Source organism: Pelmatolapia mariae, linkage group LG18 (genome assembly GCF_036321145.2).
Source record: "Pelmatolapia mariae isolate MD_Pm_ZW linkage group LG18, Pm_UMD_F_2, whole genome shotgun sequence".
NCBI lineage: Eukaryota > Metazoa > Chordata > Actinopteri > Cichliformes > Cichlidae > Pelmatolapia > Pelmatolapia mariae.
This window is the reverse complement of record NC_086243.1, coordinates 15,607,329-15,626,804: the sequence shown is the minus strand read 5'-3', so window position 1 is coordinate 15,626,804 and position 19,476 is coordinate 15,607,329. Positions and strand designations below refer to the sequence as shown.

Here is a 19,476-nt window from a genome sequence, read left to right as displayed (position 1 = left end):
GGGTGTCTCTCTCTCCTTCTCTCTCTCTTTCTGTGAACCATGCTTTGTCAGCATTGGTTGCTTAACAAGAGCATGCTGGGCCCAAGTGGGCAGCGTGCCAATATCTTGAACTTGCTGGCTGGCATGTGTGCTGCAGAGCGCTCTCATGTCTTAAAGATAACATGGCTGCCAACAGTGCACTCTGCAAAATAGAACCATAACCATAAACACATCTCTGTTCTCCGCTGTCTTATTTAATCCAAAAGTCTTCTTTTGTTTTTCTTCATTAGCCACCATCTTCCTCAGCAAGCACGCATGCATCACAATATTAGATTGAATGCCTAAGCAAATACCATAGCGGTCTAGATATCTGTCCACCCTTGTGCCAAGTTCTATTGCAATGATTAGAAGGAACCTTGGATAAATATCCATTTTTTTCCCCTTCTCACAAATTATTTTCTGAGGCTGCTTAATAAATACTGTTTCCTACATTCCTGTTAGAAATAGTTGTGAGGCTACTGGTAGGACTAAGAGCACAATAAGCATCACACTCAGGAAATTACTTGATAATAAGACAAAGTCATATTTCCCAGTGCTTGTTACCAGTCCAAGACAGTTTGGCTTTTCTGGAACAGATTCTGTCTGGCTGACTGATAGGATTCATACTCTGCTGCTGATAGGTTCAGCCTGGTTTTTTCTTATGTTATTTTCTTGTGTCTCACTCTGCTGCACTCATGCTTCACTGGCTGATCTGTGTGTGTGTGTGTGTGTGTGTGTGTGTGTGTGTGTGTGTGTGTGTGTGTGTGTGTGTGTGTGTGTGTGTGTGTGTGTGAGAGAGAGAGAGAGAGAGAGAGATATGTAGTTTTTTTCAGACATGGGATAACTCACATTGCTGATGCATAGGTCACTTCTATGTTACGTTTCACATGACTTCATTCAGACATAATCAAAGTGACAGAGTGGACCGTACTGTGGCATCTGATGCTGTGAGGGTCAAGGTTGTGGAGAAAAGAAGAGACATCCTGCTTAGTATTTTTTGAAGACCTTAGTCTGAGACGTCTTGATGCATGCTGAAAGTCTGAGACCCACGAGTTACCTTCCACATTGCCATCTGTGTAGCCTGCTTGCTTTTTCATAAATCCTGTCTTCATAAACTCTCTTCACATTAATACATACCACCTCTCTTTTATTAAGTCACTGTCCATCTCAGCCAAAAGCCTCCAGAGTTCCTAAGAAACTGTTGAGCTATTGAGGAATTTTGGGTGTGGGGTCATAATCTTGCACGACCCCACATGTCTACACTAAAAACAATATTTATGCCCAAAATGTGTACTTTAAGTAATTTGATTCAATGTAAATTTTCCATGTAATTTTGCAACATTAATACAGTACAAAATGTTAAATTTAATGCGATCGATTAAATGAAATGTGCTTGATTAGTATACATTCAGTGTATACTCAGCATATTTCACTCAATGATTAATTATTTGAATAAATAAACCTTTGATTTTATATATTTCAGCTACATTTTACCGAGAATTATTGCTTCATGATTATAAGGGCCAAGAATCATTTTTTGAATGCATCTGTTAATGTAACTGCTTGTACAGTGATTGCTAAATATTACTAGATCTGACCTAGTAAGGTTGCTTACACAAAGCTTACTCCTTAGATGTAGATGTGTGTACATGTGTCCTTACACAGCAGCTGTCAGTCAAAATGTTTTTGAGAAAATGCCTAATAACCAGAACCCTTACCACAGAGGTTTAATATCTCTGAGGACGAGGAGATATTTTTGAGGGAGTTTAATGTGGATTCGACCATAATAAGGTCATGCTGAGGCACATAAGGGGATATTGGTGAGCTTGGGGGAATGGCGTGTTGTACTTTGCAAATTGGCCAGACTTCCTGTGAAGGAGAGCTGTTTTCAGCCAGTACCTGTGGGAGAATGTATGCTTTTAATGCATAAGTGGATCAACATTGTGATCAGCATATGCCTCTGTAGTATGACTCACATGTTTGCTTCAGCCCAAATTTGGTTGGACTTAGCTGTCTTTCTCTTGTGCCTCTTTACCAGCTGAGTGTGGGAATGATTTAGCAGATCACTTCCACATTCAAGTCAAGTCATTTTGCTCATTACACCCTGTCATAGACACTCCTCTGCTTCTTCTGTTTCCTTTTTGCCTCTGTGGCTTCTTTGTACCATTAACGAGTCCCCACAGTGGGATTTATTCACTAATTCCCAGGTCATTCATCCATTGTATTAGGGGAGGAGTTGCAGTAAATGATGAAAATGGTCTTCTGACTCTTTCCAGCTGTGTCCTCTTTATATGATCAGTGATAGATTGTATCTGCTACATTGTAAGCCAAGATGAACAAAGGTTTTACACAGGTTTAAGCCTTTAAGTCAAGCACAGTGCAGTCTATCATTGGTAAACTGTCACCACTTTGGGTTTTGGGATTATGATGGGAATTTGCCCTTTAAGAAATATTGTTTTGCGTAGATCTTGATTATTTAGTATTATCCTTTTGTTTATTGTAGTCAGAAAATACAAGCATTTTATTTTATTTTCATAGCATACTGGACTTAGACATTTATACAGACCAGCTTTGGCCCCTAATTTAAACAATACTCTTGCACCTTCCTGTATGCCTGATTTATGATAAAGCTGATAAATGAAAACAGAGGCCACACCTGCTTAGAAAAGTGGAAAATTCTTTATTAGAGTCCCTTTCATCTTGGACTTGTTTAACACCTCAGTCCGTTTAAGGGTCTGTTTCATGTTAATCATATGTTAGCCTAAATGTTTCCTTTCATTTTTTTATGAATATCTGGAGTCCAGTCTCTTTCTCTGGCTGTCTCTAGTTTAGTCTTCATCAGTTTCCAATTAAGTAATGGTTTACTACCTGGACATTTTTAAAATTTGTCACAAACTACAGAGAGTCATGCATTTAGTTAGGTTTAGCTAGGCACTTTTGTTCAATTTACCTGTGTATGTAAAAAGGCATCGCCGGCTAATTTGAGGTTGCACCGGACCTATATTCTTTTGCAAATGGAATCATTTCACTACTTAATTTTTGTCAATAGAACATTAAGTTCTATAATATTGTAAGTGCAATACGGTTATGCAAATTTTTGATTGTCAATGCAAACGGTTTCTGTGTATTGTGATTTCTCAAGGCATGCTGTCAAGTAGGGCAGGGCAATATGGCCAAAAATATTTATCACAATATATATTTGAAAATTTGCGATAACGATATAACTGACGATATAATTGACGCAAGACAAAATACTTTACATCTCCACAACTTTATTAGTGCAAAAAAACCCCCATCAATGTATTTTCACTTAAACAAGCAGCTGTTTTTTTATGTGCATTAAAGTTATATAAAAATTTAACAGTGCAAATGCAAATTCCTTGCTGACAGTTTAACCAAAAGGCATTTCCAGTGGAAATTGGCCGACATATCTTGAGCATAACCATGTATAATATCCACAAAACTTAAAAAGAGCTTATACACACACAATGCGGTAATATTATGTTGACGCACAGTACGTATTATGAGGCTCCTGACTACGGTAGCTGTAATGCTCCGACAATCCATCAAGCGGTGCGGGTTCGTAGCTTAGCAAAGTCGTACTAAAACATTTTTTGACAGATTTTTGAGCGTCGTGTACCACATAAAATCGGTTCGGTAATAACGGTAATAACGACGGCCCGCTTGCATGCTCTACCAAAAAATATGCTTTGGTGTGTATCTGAGGGATGAAAGCCAAACCAGTTCCACACCACTGAAGTTGCAGCATTTTTACAAACCAATTCTGGTTCATCAGTTTTATTCAACGATCCGCTTTCGCCCTTCTCATTCTCTGTTGCCGCCATGCTTTTTCCGCCATGTGCGTATGAAAACAAAGGCACTGCGCATGTGCGTTTTACCCATATTCTATCACGATATTTCATTCTTTTATCATTGCCTAACATTATACCGGCATTACAGTGAACGGTATGATATGGCCCAGCCCTGCTGTCAGGTAAACAAATATATCAAGTTTGTATGTATATATGTATGAAGTCTATCTCCTCCTGAATGGGGAGACTAATCTGAACAAAACTTGGAATGAACCTTGTCACACATACAGCAAATAATAACATACTTGAAATAAATTTTTAATAAATTCCATTTTGTTTCACTTTTTTATATATTATGTTTACTTCATTATCTCTGTTGTTTTGGTGTCCTGTTTCCGTTTGCGTATGTAACTTGAACCAAAATTAGCATACGTCAGAGGTTCCCAAAGTATGGGGCCCGCCCCCTTGGTGGGGCGCAGGGCCATTGCAGGGGGGGGCGCGGTATGAAAAGAAAAAAAAAAAGAACACTTGGACACTGCTAACATAATGGACAGGTTTTTGACGTCCACACAAACGCAAAGCAGGAGATGAAGCATCGCCAAATATGTTTCCAAACCAACTTCCTTCCAAGCCAAAGACTAGAAAATATGGTGAAGCATATCTTCCCTTTGGCTTCACCTGCACAAGTGCCAAGGTAGGTCTCCCCTGCAGAACTGGTTTTCCCTGTGTCGGGAGCACGCGCTGGGCTCTCCAAATCACAGACAAACAGTATCCCACATTCTTGATTTTTAGTTCACAAACACTTCTTGTAATGACCAACTACTGCTGACATTTTGGACATGTTAGCTCTTTATACAGTAAAGTTACCGTACTGTTTTTGAACCCATTTTGCACAGAGAGACATTTCTTTGAAAAATGTATAGATAGCAATGTTGAATATTATTACACAGGAAAAAAACAACTACACGTAAAATAATTACACCATGACGCCTCTGCCTTTCTAAATGGAGGGACAGTAACTGCGTGTGTATATGTAAGCGTGTAAAACCTGAAGATAGTCAGATTAACAGTAACAGTATTTTGTCTCTATCTGCCATTCTCCAATTCATCTCATGTAAACAATAACGTGGCGCACAGCGTGACGTGAAAAAAGGCACATACCTTTGACGTTGCATGACAAACTCTGTATTTCTCATCCACAAGTAAATGCAAAAACTGAGCAAGATTTTTCTTGTAAAACACAAGGGGGGGCCTAGCAAAAAAAGTTTGGGAACCACTGGCATACGCCATGGAATTTTGTTTGAGTCACCACTAAATACAAAGTGAAGACTTTGAAAAAGCACCGGAGGGTTGGCAAAAACTGCACATAGAGCAGGTTTTTGCTAGTGAACTACAATAAACAGAGAATTTTAATCTTTTAGAATTAAAGGCAATAATTTGGCGGCATGAATCCCGGGAAAGAAAAATCAGTCTTTCTATTGAATATTTGCGTATATGACCATCCCTACACCTTCTGCACTCATGCAGCCCCCTATCAGCATCCCAACCACTGTGTTCACTAGCCTTTTCATTTCCTTTCACATCTTTATAAAGTTTCACAATCTGAAACTTTTGTATGAACTAATTTTCTTACTGCATGGAGCAATGCTACATTTTTCACAATCTAAGCCAGAGTTAGAAAAAGTATGTCACTCGCTGGTCCTTACTCTTTTCTTTTGTCATACAGTTAATCAGAATGGATGCTGTCTAATCACTTTTCCCATGGTGTTGACTGGGTAAAATATATTTTGTTGCTATGGTCACACTTGTAGTAACACTTGCTGCATTTAGATGCGCATAGTTGTAATCTATATACCAATAAATTAAAGAGAAAATGGGACATGACTAAACTCCTATGGCCCTCTTAATGGTAAGTACCAGAGGTTCTGTCCATCAATCTGTCAACAGTCTCTACCAGTGCTGACTGTCTACATTTCCCCTTTATGGTATTAGCCACTTTAGCAACCTTCACCCCACCACTCTTCCCTCAGCCCCTCACCCACAGCTCCTGAGCTCTGTCTCCTCTGTCCCTGTCGTTCTCTCATCTGCTCATCTGCTCATTTCCCTGCAGTCGATCATGTTTCCCCTCTTTTGCCAAAGCAGAAAGCATTGCCCCCCTCCTCCACCATTCAGTCTCCATGTTCAGTCTGCCTCCCTGCCACATTATAGGGCAGTGCACTGTGGACACTGCAGGATCTGAATTTTTAATTTTTTAAATTTTTCTTTCCTTACCTATTGGCACAGCAGGGTTGCCATTTAGATTCCTGGAATGCTTATAGTGAAATATAAAGCCCCCACACCTCTCCCTCATTATTCCAAACGTTCACCTCCTGATAGGACAAGACAGGCAAATTAGGACTTGGAGCCAAAGGTCAGCTACATTATGTGCACATACATTTTGATTGTATATGGGCTTTCAAAGAGGTTTTTCAACTCAAAGTGTTCTTGGCAGGAGGGCAGTTTTCCGATTCTTTTAGGTCAAACTTATGTGAGCAGCATGTCTGCGCCTGGTGTTTGACAGATGAGTCATGCTACCACTTTAGATTTTAGATGTATGATTTCGCTGCACAAGTATGATGAATCAACAGATTAATTCAAAGACTTATTAATAGTTTATTACCATTAAACTGGGAGATTGTGTGACACTGCAGCTCTTCCATGTAACCTAAGATGACCAGCAGTGCGTGGGAGATGATGGACCTATATACAGTATTTCTGCTAATTAAAACAAGAATATGTAATCTACACATATGTCACTATGTCACATAACTGTGTGGTGACCTGTTTGAAACCCAAGCGTGTAGGATTAAAATGCTTTGCCTGAGAACATGGTTGGTCAGGTTCAGTCAGGACTGATTGCCAAGATAGGAATGACCCACAACTCCATGGTATGAGAACAGTGTCTCCGGTCTCATTATCACAGTATTACCACATCTCCAAGCACATGGAAGCACACCCACATCTACAGGGTCACATACAGATGCTTGAAAATAGACATACATAGTAGCAAATATATAGATTCTCTCTGCTTGTGCTCGCGCAAAAATTGAAATCAGTGTCATCTGTGATACCCTGTATCTCAGGTTTTTATAATGGGATTTGGATGTAAAGTCCAATAATGGTTGTAGGGTTACAAAGTTTCTTATACACACACGCACGCATGCACTCATGAATTCAAGAACTCGAGCCCTCAAGTGCATCATGCAACACTTGTTTTTATTACTGTTTATCCACCAGCTATCCCACAGTAATTAATTTTAATTGAATTATAATTATATAGCGCCAAATCACAACAGCACTCACCTCAAGTCGCTTTATATAAGGTACAGACTCTATAATAATACAAAGCAAACCCAACAATCAAAGCACTTGGTGACAATGGAAAAACTCCATTTTAGGAGGAAGAAACCTCTGGCAGAAACACAATTTGCCAGGATAACAGAACAAAGTTAGATTGCAATGCAACACCTCTACAAGCATGCCACTTCCATTATTAGATATGCCCTCATGGGACAAAATACATTTTCTGGAGTATTTTTACCCAATGCAAACATATATAATTCCATCCATCCATTGTTTTGTCCACTTGCCCAATTTAGGCACACCAGGGGGCTGGAATCTATCCCAGCTTTTAGGTTGGGAGTTGGGTTAAACCTTGAACTTAATATGTTTCCTTTTATTCTGTTTCTCTCCTGTTTCTAACTGAACTGGACGTAGTATTTGTGCAGCAGATTTAGTGGAATTTTGTCCGTTATTTTATGAATTCATAATTTTCAAGAAGAGACTATCAGCGGTGCAGCAACCAGAGTTTCAGTGATGTGAAGTGAACAGGCAAAAGAACTGTTAGTGAAGTGAGCACTTATGAATTAAACAATTTCAAACAGAAGGCAAACATTTGAAATGCTACCTTAACGAGCAACAGATAGTTGCTCTAATAGTTATTTATTAGACAGTCACCCAAGGTATTCAGATGTATCCTGGAATGTCCACCAGCAACCCATTGTCTATAATCTATAAACCAATGGATGAAAGAAAGTCTGGAATTTTCAAAGACTACTCACAGAGTCTTTAAATAATTAACAATAGCCTCTATAATGCAACAGCAGTCAATCTACTGGTCAGACAGAATAATTAACCTTTAATAATTAACATATGCACATCTTGTGCATGCTTGCATTGTGATTTAGACTGAGGAATCCATCCATTCAGTAACAACTGTGTAGCAAAAGCAAGAAACGCCAGTTGTGACAAAACCATAGCACTGTGCTTATTTTTGACTTGGTGATTGTGGCAGTTTCATAGTGACACTTTAGCTTTAATTGAGACAGTTAAACAAAGGGTTGGCATGCAGAATGTAAAGTGGAAATAACCTCCTATGACTTAAATCCAGTATTTTAAAGAATGACCTTGGCATAGCATTTGGATGTGGTGCAATACCTTATTCCAGAGTCATAAATACATTCTCAGTTTAAGCCACTGTAGGGCAAAGGCCTCTTCCTCGTTGCCGCTGGCTGCTATTTTACACATTTAATACATTGTTTATTCCAAACGGAGAAGATGTCAGATTGCACCACACGGCCACAGACAAACAAGGTCTCTTCATTTGTTTCTATAGAGTTAGCGTGACAATTATGTGTTTTGAATTTCAGTGTTTTAGGACTTCCTAGCAAATTAAAGATAATTGCCTCGTAAAAAAATATCCTCCAAAATAATCCAGTAAGGCTTCATTTCCCAACAGGATCACAGATGGGTGGCTGTGACATAGTAATGATAGCCACCCACGAGTGTGTGTCTGAACTGAGTGTGGTCAAATCCAGAATTAGGTACAGTGGTTAGACAGAACAATCAAACCCCACTGAGTTCCACGCAATGCTAGTTGTGGCTTAAAAAGTGGCCTGTTTTTTGTTCTTAGTATATTTCCCAGAACTGGAAAATGCAGAGAAGCCCACAACAGTCATGCTTGACTTATCACAGAATGAGAATCTAGATCTGTCTAACCATAGGAGAGAACTTTTTAGAAAATCACAGATGAATAAAAATTTAAAAATGAGTCATGGGATCCAGTTCACACTGTATATGAAAAATCAAATGCCTGTGGAGTCTGGTATAAGGCAGCTTATGCCTAAACCAGACTGTGCCTGGTCATCACTGTACCTTTCTATGGAGGCAGGTTCCTTGATGGTTCTTGCTGTTAGTGCATTAGGTCTTTTGTGGCTTCCATTATATAAACTTCCTTTATACAAGTCTGCACCCCTTCTCTTATCTGGTATATGCTGAGTGACAAGATGGAAGATTTGCGTCTTAGTAATGAGTAGGTGAACAGTAATGTTTGAAGGTTAAATTACAGCTTATACTGAAGTTGCATTCTAGGTATAACTTATAAATTGTACCTTCAATTATGTATTGTGAATCTACAATACTCCCTGGGAGCTTATGTTTATATGACTCGCCTCCAGATTTTTGTGGCTGCATGAATATATGTGTGGGTTGTTCTACCAAGTTAATCGAGCAAAAGGCAATGATAGGTTATAACTATAACCTCTGCCCCCAGAAGGATAAGAATGAGGTAAAACACTGTGTTCCCTGCCTCGTAGCTTTGCTTAAGATCTGAACTGCTGGAATGTTTGAATAATTTAAACCGCACCTCACTGCAAGCTGTCACCCATAGAGGTTTGAGTAGAATCATAACATAACATAACATAGCAGTCATAACTTATCACTTATTGTTTGTCACGGGGAGTGTGGAAAGGAAGAAAGGTGGGTTGTTGTTCCAATTCTATATATTCGGACATGGACACGTTTGAAGTAAGAGCCGTGGAGAGACAGGGAAGTCCAATGAGCCCAGGGGCCAAATGAATCCAGATGTCAGAGCATGTTCATAAGGTGGAGTCGGGTTGTACGGTAGTTGTTTTTCCTTGTTTAAAAGTTCAGTCGTTTCTTTATTCCATTTTTCCTGGCAGTTTCCCACTCTCTTCCCTTTTTCTTCTTTCGTGTTCTTTCTCCGTGTCACTCTCTTGGCAAATATGAAAAGCTCTTTTAACAAGTATGGAATGTCTTAAGGATTCAGTGATCCTGTCATAAACCCACTGAATGATTTGCATCCACTTATGGGGCTGCTGAGAGCTAGAAGACTTTTTTTGTTCACCTCTTGTCTTGAGAAAACTTCTGTTTTCTTATGTAGAAAAGACGCTCTGTCTCGCAGAGAGAAAGATTAAACCACGGTATTTCGGAGCATGATAATGTTATAATAACACTATGTAATGCCGTGTAATCTAAACCTGTGGTTGCATCTTGTGGTATAAATGTCCTGCGGCCATTAAGCATTGCGGCCTTGACTGGCAGGCAAGCAGGCAGACCTCACATTGATAACAACTTTGCAGACCAGGACCAGAGGCTTAGAAGACAGTGAAATGGCACTAAAACGGTGTCTTTACAACTTCTTTGGCAGTCTTGCGATTTTTTTCTTTGCCCACTCCCTCTCTTGGCTTCCTATTTTTCTTCTCTTCTACATCTCTTTTTAGCAGGACCTCTTTGAAGGCTTTTCTGACAGCTTTCAGCAAGCAGTCCGGCTATAACTTGTCACCCTTTAGCTTTCCAGTTATATTACCTAACAGAGGATTTTTTTCCCCCATGTCTCTCGCCCTTATTTCAATCACACATTCTTTTGTTTTCTAGGCCAATTTTATAGGCAGCAACTTTAAATGTTAGCGGGAGCAGCCCTGATCACAGTGATGTTGTTATCGGGTGTGTTACAAATGAGTTGTGCTTTTTACTGGCTTGTGGGGAGTCCCAGTGTGTCACAGACAGCGGTCATATTAGTGCAGCTGTTGAGGAGGACATGGCTGTTGTTATCCTTCTGTCTGTGAGTTGGGAGGGGCTGGACACACACACACACAGTTCTGAAATAGATTTGCTTTGGTGAAAGAAGTCTGATGAATCAACATCCTTGTTAAGTTAACATTATTCCGGATGTTTATCAATAAATAAATAAATAAAAATAAAAGTCCAAAATGCCTCATTAATTCTTTATCTGTTATTCGTCTGTTTTCGGTACCACATACAGTATTGAACAGGTACTGGAGACTAATGTTCTTTTCAGTGACTACTGTACATGTATATGTGTTTGTACCTACACACACATGTGTGCATGGTTGTCGGAGTGAGAATATGTGCATCGGCCCCCTCTTTCTCTTTTCTCAGTGTCTGTACAGTTGCTACTGTGCCTTCATGTTTGGTCATGCTTTCAAGGTGACATCACACACCAAGAGAGGAGGGTTGAGTCCGCGACATACAGACAGAATCCCACAGGAACCCACACACTTACATGAAAAAAAAAAATGTATGGAAAGATGCTGGAAGTAAGATCATGGGTGCAGTGTAGAGTTTTGAGTCAATTGTGAAGTAGAGGTGAAATAGGTTGAATAACCATTTCAGATTGCAATATGAAATAATTAATGTTAACATTTTTTAAAGTTGCATTCAATGGGAAATCATATCAATTAGTAGAGGAAAAGTTAAACATTTTAGTAAAATTAAAAGAAAGAAAATTAATTTGGTTGCAGCTCAGCCGTAGACCTGGTAATTTGTATTAACCAACCTATACACTGACACATTTGAATGCTTTACAGCTTCGCATGATCACCAGGAAAAATGACCTGGACAGTTCAACCATTTCTAGTGCAGTATGTACTAAATAACGTAGCAGATTACAATGGTCAGCATATTATTAAATCTTTCTTTCTCTCTCTCTCTGTAGAAAAGCAGAGGCATCTTTTCTAAGACATGCATACTTTGCGAATATTTTCCATAACTTTATCCAACTGCAATTCTCAGCTCAACTTGATAAACATAAACCAAGCCTAACTGTTTAGTTTCCAGGGTTTTGATATGTGTTTGCAGTTGAAATGCCTTATGCAGTTCCTGGTGAGCTTGTAGATCATGTCATTTAAGATTTATTGATGATAGTAATTAAATGTTATCTACTTTCCCTCTGTCTTATTTCTGTGTCTCTCTCCTTTCAGACATGTTCCAGTCCCTATTATCCTTCTCTCAAGGCCACCTGAGTTCGCTGTTGGAGGCAAGCTTCCCATCTCTGTCCCAGCAAGCACTGCCCCATGTAAATCAGCTTTTTTCCTCCCTCTCCCTCTACCTCCGTGGAGGTAATGTCTCTGTGGAGGGAGAAGTCCACCGTTTTTTTAACGACCTCTTCCCACTTGCATACACGCGCCTTATAAATCCAGGCATTGAAGGCAGCATAATGGTGGGCAGTAAAATGGGTGACTGTCTCCGTATGATCCGGCCAGATATCAACCCGTTTGGCAATCACGCTGTCGTCATGGCCCAGAAGCTGGCCGGGGCTTTGGGGGTTGGGCGGCAACTCGGTCTGGCCCTGGAAGAAGGTCTGGAGGTCATGAACGCAACCGAACATGCCAGACTGAGCAAGGAGTGCGTAAAGTCCCTGGTGAAGATGATGTACTGCTCCCACTGCAGAGGTCTGACGTTGATCAAGCCCTGTGGGGGCTACTGTCTGAATGTAATGCGAGGCTGCTTGGCTTGCTTGTCAGAATTGGATCAGCCTTGGAGGAGATACACTAGGTTCGTGGAGAAACTTACCCATGCCATGGCCGGGCAGCACAGTTTGGAACTGGCCATGCTGGGCGTCAGAGGGCACGTTAATGAGGCCTTGCTTTATACACAGCTTCATGGTCCACTCATTACTGCCACGGTGAGTACACACTGGTGAAACATCGATCATAGGCTTTAATGCACAGGAAAAGGCCTCCAAAACTTTTCTTTTTTTTTTGTTTGTTTAATATCTTTGTTTTATACATGTACCTTGGCGAAGTTTAATATATTGATTGGAAAGCTTTTGCAGCTTGCTTGTCAGTTATGACTTATTTTTTTCCAGCAATGCAACAAAGAACCCTACACACTACATTAATGTTTCTGCTACGTTGAAACTTTTCAGAGAAAAATAATGTTTATACTGAAAAGAACTTTAGCTGCCACCAAGTTAACTGAGGCTAGAGGAATAATTTTTCAAAATGGTAAGGCAGCTAAAAATCTCCATTGTTTACATTCTGACTGTGGAAATATTGCTCATTGACTATGGTGAACCTGAGACAAAAAGTGGATAAAGCGTATGCAAGTGAGTGCACTTGCATGCTATAAATGCTACCATATGGTTTAAGCAATATGTGTGCACAAGTTAATATTGTCAACAGCATATACAGAGTTTCATAAACTGCTGCCAGAGAAACCTGAAGCTAAACCTGTTCTTCTATAACAGCAAGCATTACAGTTAAGCTGTACCTAGTTAGGCAATTTAGCAAGTAGTACAGAGGTTATAATACATATTGAGTAGTCTTCTTTGATTATTGGTTTCAGACAAAATAGCTTTTGAATCAGGCCATTATTATCACAAGTTCAAAGCACCAGATTGTAATTGCCTAGCAACATCTGTGTAAATAATTTTTCTCGGACTAAACTTCAAATAATATTTATCTAGAAGGTAAGAAAAACATATTTCATACTTGTAGCAATTCTGGTGACAAATGGCCAGCAACATATAAAGTAAGTAACTTATGTGCTTCAACATGTGAAACCAGCAGTGTGGCTCTTTAGTTGTGGAGGAACACTACAAAACATAAATGGATCCATATTAATGCATAGACAGTTATAACCTGCACAGATGCTTATAACTTTCTCTGTTTGTGTGTAACAGAGGAGAGTTAGGTGCCAGGCTTAAAGACTGACCTAATAAAACTATGCGGGGAGAGAGACCAAGCTTGTATTTCATGTGTGCGTACGTGTGCCTGCTTGGTATTCATAGGGTGGCAGGCAAGCCCAGAGCAGGGGACTCAGCATGAGGACAAGTGGTACAGAATTGAAAGAGTTCCAGCTAGGCCATACAATCTAGACCTAGTAAGCTGACAAAAAAAGGATTTGGATACTAGTGGCTTTCATATGTTTGAGTAAGCACTCACCAAGGTTGGAGCATAAACATGAGCACCCATGTGTAAAAAGTCATCACACACGCACCCGCACACTAAAAGGCCTACAAGTTCTATGAAATACCCATTGAACCCACTGAAAAATGTTAAACTGTGGTACAAGTGCAAAAATGTGCTTAACTAAAGTCGAGTTGAAAAAAACGAACTCTGCTTCTTTTTTGCCCAGTCAGAGTATTATATGGAGTTGTTATTAAAGGAATTATTGTGACTGTGCGGTTTAATTCTGGGATGCTGTCCCAAACCATTTGTGGTTGCGCTTTCATTTACTCTGTTAGCTGCAGACTACACGGTCTCCAATATACGTTGCCATACAACACATTGTACATACAAACTCACACAAACGCATACACAGAGGATTGCCCAAGGATGACATTTTTAGCCCAACCTAGCAACCTAGGTCTAACACATTCCTGCTTTTATTGATATAGAGCCTAACTGTGGGTGGGTTGAAGGGAAGTGATTATAGATTTTGGTAGATCCTAGAGTTGGATTATGAGAAGTAGACACCATTAGGGAAAACATGAAAAAATATGCAGTAAAACAGCTACTCTTATTGATGCAAATAGTAGCACCAATGTTCAGTGAGGCTTTCTCAGAATACAGCTGTGTTTAATTCGTCTTAAAGTTTCTCCAGATTCAGCTGTGCTTCTGAGGCCATTTGTTGAGATCATTACAAAAATGATATGGCTCATTTGACCTACAGGGAAACCTTATATCTTCTGTGCGGTTATGATGGCCAGACTAGGATAACTCTTAACACATAAAAGCATGTTTTTTTCTCACACATTCATTCAGTGACTCAGTTGCTTACTAAGCTCTTTATGGTATGCCTATGAGAAAATAGCAACAGTGGTCCATATTAGAACAGTTTATATGCAGGTCTACCTTATCCGCTTGTTGGTTTTACCCCACCTTCTCATTACGGTCTTACGGAGGAATGATAATAGCAGACTGGGCCTTTAGATAATGGAAACAAGGACTCGTGGGTTGATTGGCAGCTTTCCATTTACCATCGCGGCACCTCAGTAGACTGCAGAAGTTTACATTGCAAGCACTTTTTCTTTTACACTTGGCCACAATAAAATTAAGGAATGTCATTGGTTTGAAAATACAACCTCACTTTCAAAAGTTGGGATAGTGGGCAGAATATAAATAAAACTGAATTTATCGAGTTGCAAATGATTTGAAGCCTATATTTCATTGTAAATAGAACAAAGACTAAGAACTGAATGCTGCAACTGAGAAATTGGACTGTTTTTTAAATTAACAAATATGCTAATTACGAATTTGATAGCAACTAAAACACACATGGATCCATCCTACAACTACTTAGGTTAATTGTCAACAGGTAGTAACACAATGTAGGTAGAAAATGATCAAACCAAAGAGGCTGAGTGTTTTAGAAGTAAAGATGAGGAGGGATTCACTCAGCTGTAAAAGGTTGTCTCATCAAATAGTTAAGCTATTTAAAAATAATCTTTATATCTTTTTAGTCAGCTTTAAAAATGTATTATATGATAGTTTTATTATAGTATTGTTAAAATAGAGAATCAAGATAAATCTCCAGGCAGTGCTGCATTAAAAATAGACACAGTTCTGGGGTGGATGTGGCTTCACTGGTTTAGGAACACATGTGAAAAAGGTCAGTAAATTTATTGTGTTGCTGCATCCACAAATGCAATTTAAAACTCTGTTATGCAAAGATAAAGTCAGATATAAAGAAGATCCACAAAATCCACCATCTTCTCTGGGTTTGTGCTCATTTAATTTGGAGTTAGGCAAAGTGGAGAACTGCTGTTCTTAAAAGTTAAATGGAATATCTGGTCTAAAGACATTGTTCTGTATCAGTGTGTGGTTCAAAAGACAGTGTCTTAGGTACTTCATAGTGCACATGGCATGGGTAACCCACACATCTGTGAAAGTTCCACTTGCTGAAAAAATGTAAACAGGTTTAGGAGCACCATGTGCTGTCGTTCAGATGTCTTACTTATTTTAGCAGGACAGTAGCAAACTATATTCTGCACATGTTGCAACAGCACATGGCTCTGTGACCAAGAGAGTACAAAGATCAAAACCTGTTTAATAGTAATACACGAAGGAACTGAAATCTTTAGTTCCCAAACAATTAGAAAGGTGATTAAAAAGGAGGTGATGCAAAAAAATACGTTTTTGAGATATGTTCCTGAGAAAGAATTATAATTTCTTTTGTATTAACGTTTATGTCTTTTATTTTAATAATTACTTTCAGACCATTTTCATAATTTGTTTCAGATATGCTGATGAAAACAGTTCAGAAGGTCTTTTTTATAATCTTATATGACACACATGCTCAGGCTTTTATACATAGTTCCTGTATCTAATATTTCAGACTGTTAGCTTAATGTTTGCTGCCAAATAATGCAGATGGCAAATCTATATGCTTAAACCATCTTTCTAAGTTGCGTGTGCCTTTGGCACGCGTCTAAACATCAGGCGGAGTGACTGACTTAGTCAGCAAGTCCATTAGCTAATGATGGTTGATGCAGCCCATCTTGTCCTTAGTCACCCTCACACATTTCTGCCACTCTCAACTTCTCTCACTGTAATACTGTATGCTGATCATATGCAGCCACACCACAAGAAATATACAAACAAACAAGAAATATACAAACAAACAAATGAATAAGTAAATGTAGTTATAACAGCCATAAATGTGATTAAGAGTGGAATGCCTTTGCCTCTGAACACAAAGCAGTTGCACTCAGTTTAATATCTTTCTCTAGTAATCTTTACTTTGGAGTGATGGATTGACAGAATCATATTGTTTCAGAAGGCACACCATCTTGGATCAATATACAGTTGATTATGCTGATGAAATGTCGGTAGAAGGGAATCTAGTGTGAGGTTTTTCTTCAGAGCTCGTGGTCGGCTACTGGATGGATAGTTTGTACAGAACAGGAAACAGAGAAATACAGACAGAAAACAGACAACAAAAAGAAATTTTATCAGTATAATAAATGAAAGAATGTTTCCAGGACTTTGGTATATTGATCATAGTCTGTAAGCTTCTCCAATCAAAGTCCAGATTTGTGTAATAAACTTCAATAGTGCCATCCAGTGTAATAAAATCACGTTCGTTTATTTTTTTTTTGTCTATTACATAGTAAATCAGAACATCTCATCAAGTCATATTACCTCTCATATTGCTTCAAAAAAAGTCGAATTCCTGATGAGACTTTTTGTTCTTTATAACACACAAATTCCTGATACCTTCTCGTGGCTTAAGCCAAAAGTTAGAAGTCTCTCCTAATTAAATAAACATAAATACATTTTCTAACACTGAATACACAAAAATCACACTTCAGTGATTCTTATTTATAGTGCTTCCTGAATCCTGTATTTTGAACTAGCTACCATAATAATATCAGGCAGCAGCTGCTGCGATGTTAACACAAGTGCCTGCTGCATCTGTGTTATGATTTTCATGGTAAACGCTGGCCCATTAGAAGCCTTCGTGAACACATGGGCTCCCAGTTTCTCTTTAGATGCTTATTTTCTCTCCCTGTGGCCGTATGTTCCACAATATATTGTAGAGACAGACAAGATGAACTCACTTGACTTTCCCAGTCTCTTTCTCTTGCTTTCCTTTCTTTTTCTCTATATATAACACCACTTGAATCCACTGAGACGTCTTGGCACATTCTGTGTCTGTAATTCTCAGAAATTTATTTACAGTTTTGGATAAACGTTGTCAACAAACTCCACAGTAACACCCATATTCACAAGAAAAAAAAACAAACAAAAAACAAAAAAACAAGAGGCTCTCATTTTTAGATCATCTGTGAGTGATTTAATCAGGGTAAACAAGCCTCAGTGTGGAGAGAGGAACTCAGTGTGCTCTTTACAGACTGCAATCTGAAGGACTTTTTCCTGTGATATACGAGTGACTGCAACTCTCTTTAATTAGCACTGACATCATTTGGACAACGGAAAAAGGAGAGAGGGTAGGACAGCTCAACAGAGACTGAGAAAGAATAGACAAAATGATTTAGACAAAATGAATGGAGCCCCACAAAGACTGCAATGAAGAACTGTTAGAGAGAGGCAAAGGGCACGCAGGGGGAGAAGTGTAACAGTGTAAATTGTCTACACTCTTTTAGTCAGGGTTGTCGGAGATCCTCCTGTATGAGTGGGAGGATTGCTATAGAAAGAAAAGCAGGTTATTCAACATTTTGTTTTTAGCTACTACACATAATCATACTCACTTCAGTTAAATTCAGTTTTATTTGTATACTGAAAAAAAACAACAACCCATCACCACAAACTGCTAAAGATGCCAGAAAAGTCAACCAAACAGAGCATTCACTATGAGCAGCACTTGGCAATGGTGGAAAAGAAGATCTCCTTTTAACAGGAAGAGACCGCTGACAAACCCAGACTCAGGGAGGTGTGGCTATCTGCGGCGAATGGTCGGTGGTTAAAGGGAAGGAGGAGAGAAAAGAGGAGCGTAGAAAGACGAGGACAAAACACAAACTATAGAAGACAGAAGAGAAAAGTTAATGACGTGCCACAATGACGTGACATATAAAGATGTGGGGATTGAAAAGAGGTGAGCGGAGGACAAATACTCAGTGCATCATGGGAAGTCCTCCAGCAGCCTACACCTATAGCAGCATAACTAAAGCCACTGGAAACAATTTGCTGTGAGAGACCACAGAAAGATATGCGGGAGTGGAAAAAACTCTCTTTAACTTCAGTTTTAGAAACTGAAGGTACTGCCAATGAAAGTGCAGAATACCGTTTATTGACATATGACCAGGTAATAAATATATTATAAGGTCACAACAGTAACCAGAGCCTGGGATGTCTGCAAGCAAGCTTCAAATCACTTCCTGTGTATACGCGGCTTAATGTTTCATGGTCAGCTTTTACAAAATGTTTTTACATAGAGGTGCTTTATTAAGCTCACACAATTAATATGGAAAAGAAAACCCACTAAAATTAAAACCAATTAAAAAAAATAAAAGAAATGGTGATAATAAATATTATTTAAACTTAAATTAAATTCAGCTTAAATATGTTGTAAACAAACTATAAATGCTGCTTTCTGTTTATCATTCAAAACTTGGTAGCTTACCATCATAAGCAGATCTAATCACAATATTTAACTCTGACCAGCAAACATCTCATCTTGAGGTATGCAGATGTATATAATTTGTACATTCCAGTTTATGGAAACAACACATTATTTACAAAGCAATCTCCTTCATCCACAAAAGAAACCATAGATAATCATTGTGGATAATCAGCTTTTGACAGACATGCCTTGACCCAGCTATGCTGCTGTTATTATTATTATTAACAACAACAAGAATAGACAGCTTTTATTAACAAGGGGTTGTAACAGGGGTAGGGGGTAGCTCCACACAACCCAGAAGGAAATTGTATCTCTTTCCTGGACTGAACCTGGGATCTTGTAATAATAATAATAATAATAATAATAATAATGCAATATTTATCAATCTGTATAGACTGTCTGATGCCACAGTAACACCTTATAGCAACACCTTATAGCCTAGATCTGTGTCAGTGTGTGGTTAACCATATAACACAGT

At 38.9% G+C, this 19,476-nt stretch overlaps 1 protein-coding gene across 2 annotated transcripts in view; it reads left to right on the top strand.

Moving 5' to 3' along the window:
- The window catches only part of LOC134617060 (glypican-5-like), a 100,117-nt gene that overhangs the window by 15,070 nt on the left and 65,571 nt on the right, over nucleotides 1-19,476 (top strand). For both annotated transcript variants that reach the window (XM_063462225.1, XM_063462224.1), the window contains exon 3: nucleotides 11,891-12,594. In XM_063462225.1, coding sequence (XP_063318295.1) covers nucleotides 11,891-12,594 — 704 coding nt within the window. The remainder of the gene's footprint in view (nucleotides 1-11,890; nucleotides 12,595-19,476) is intronic.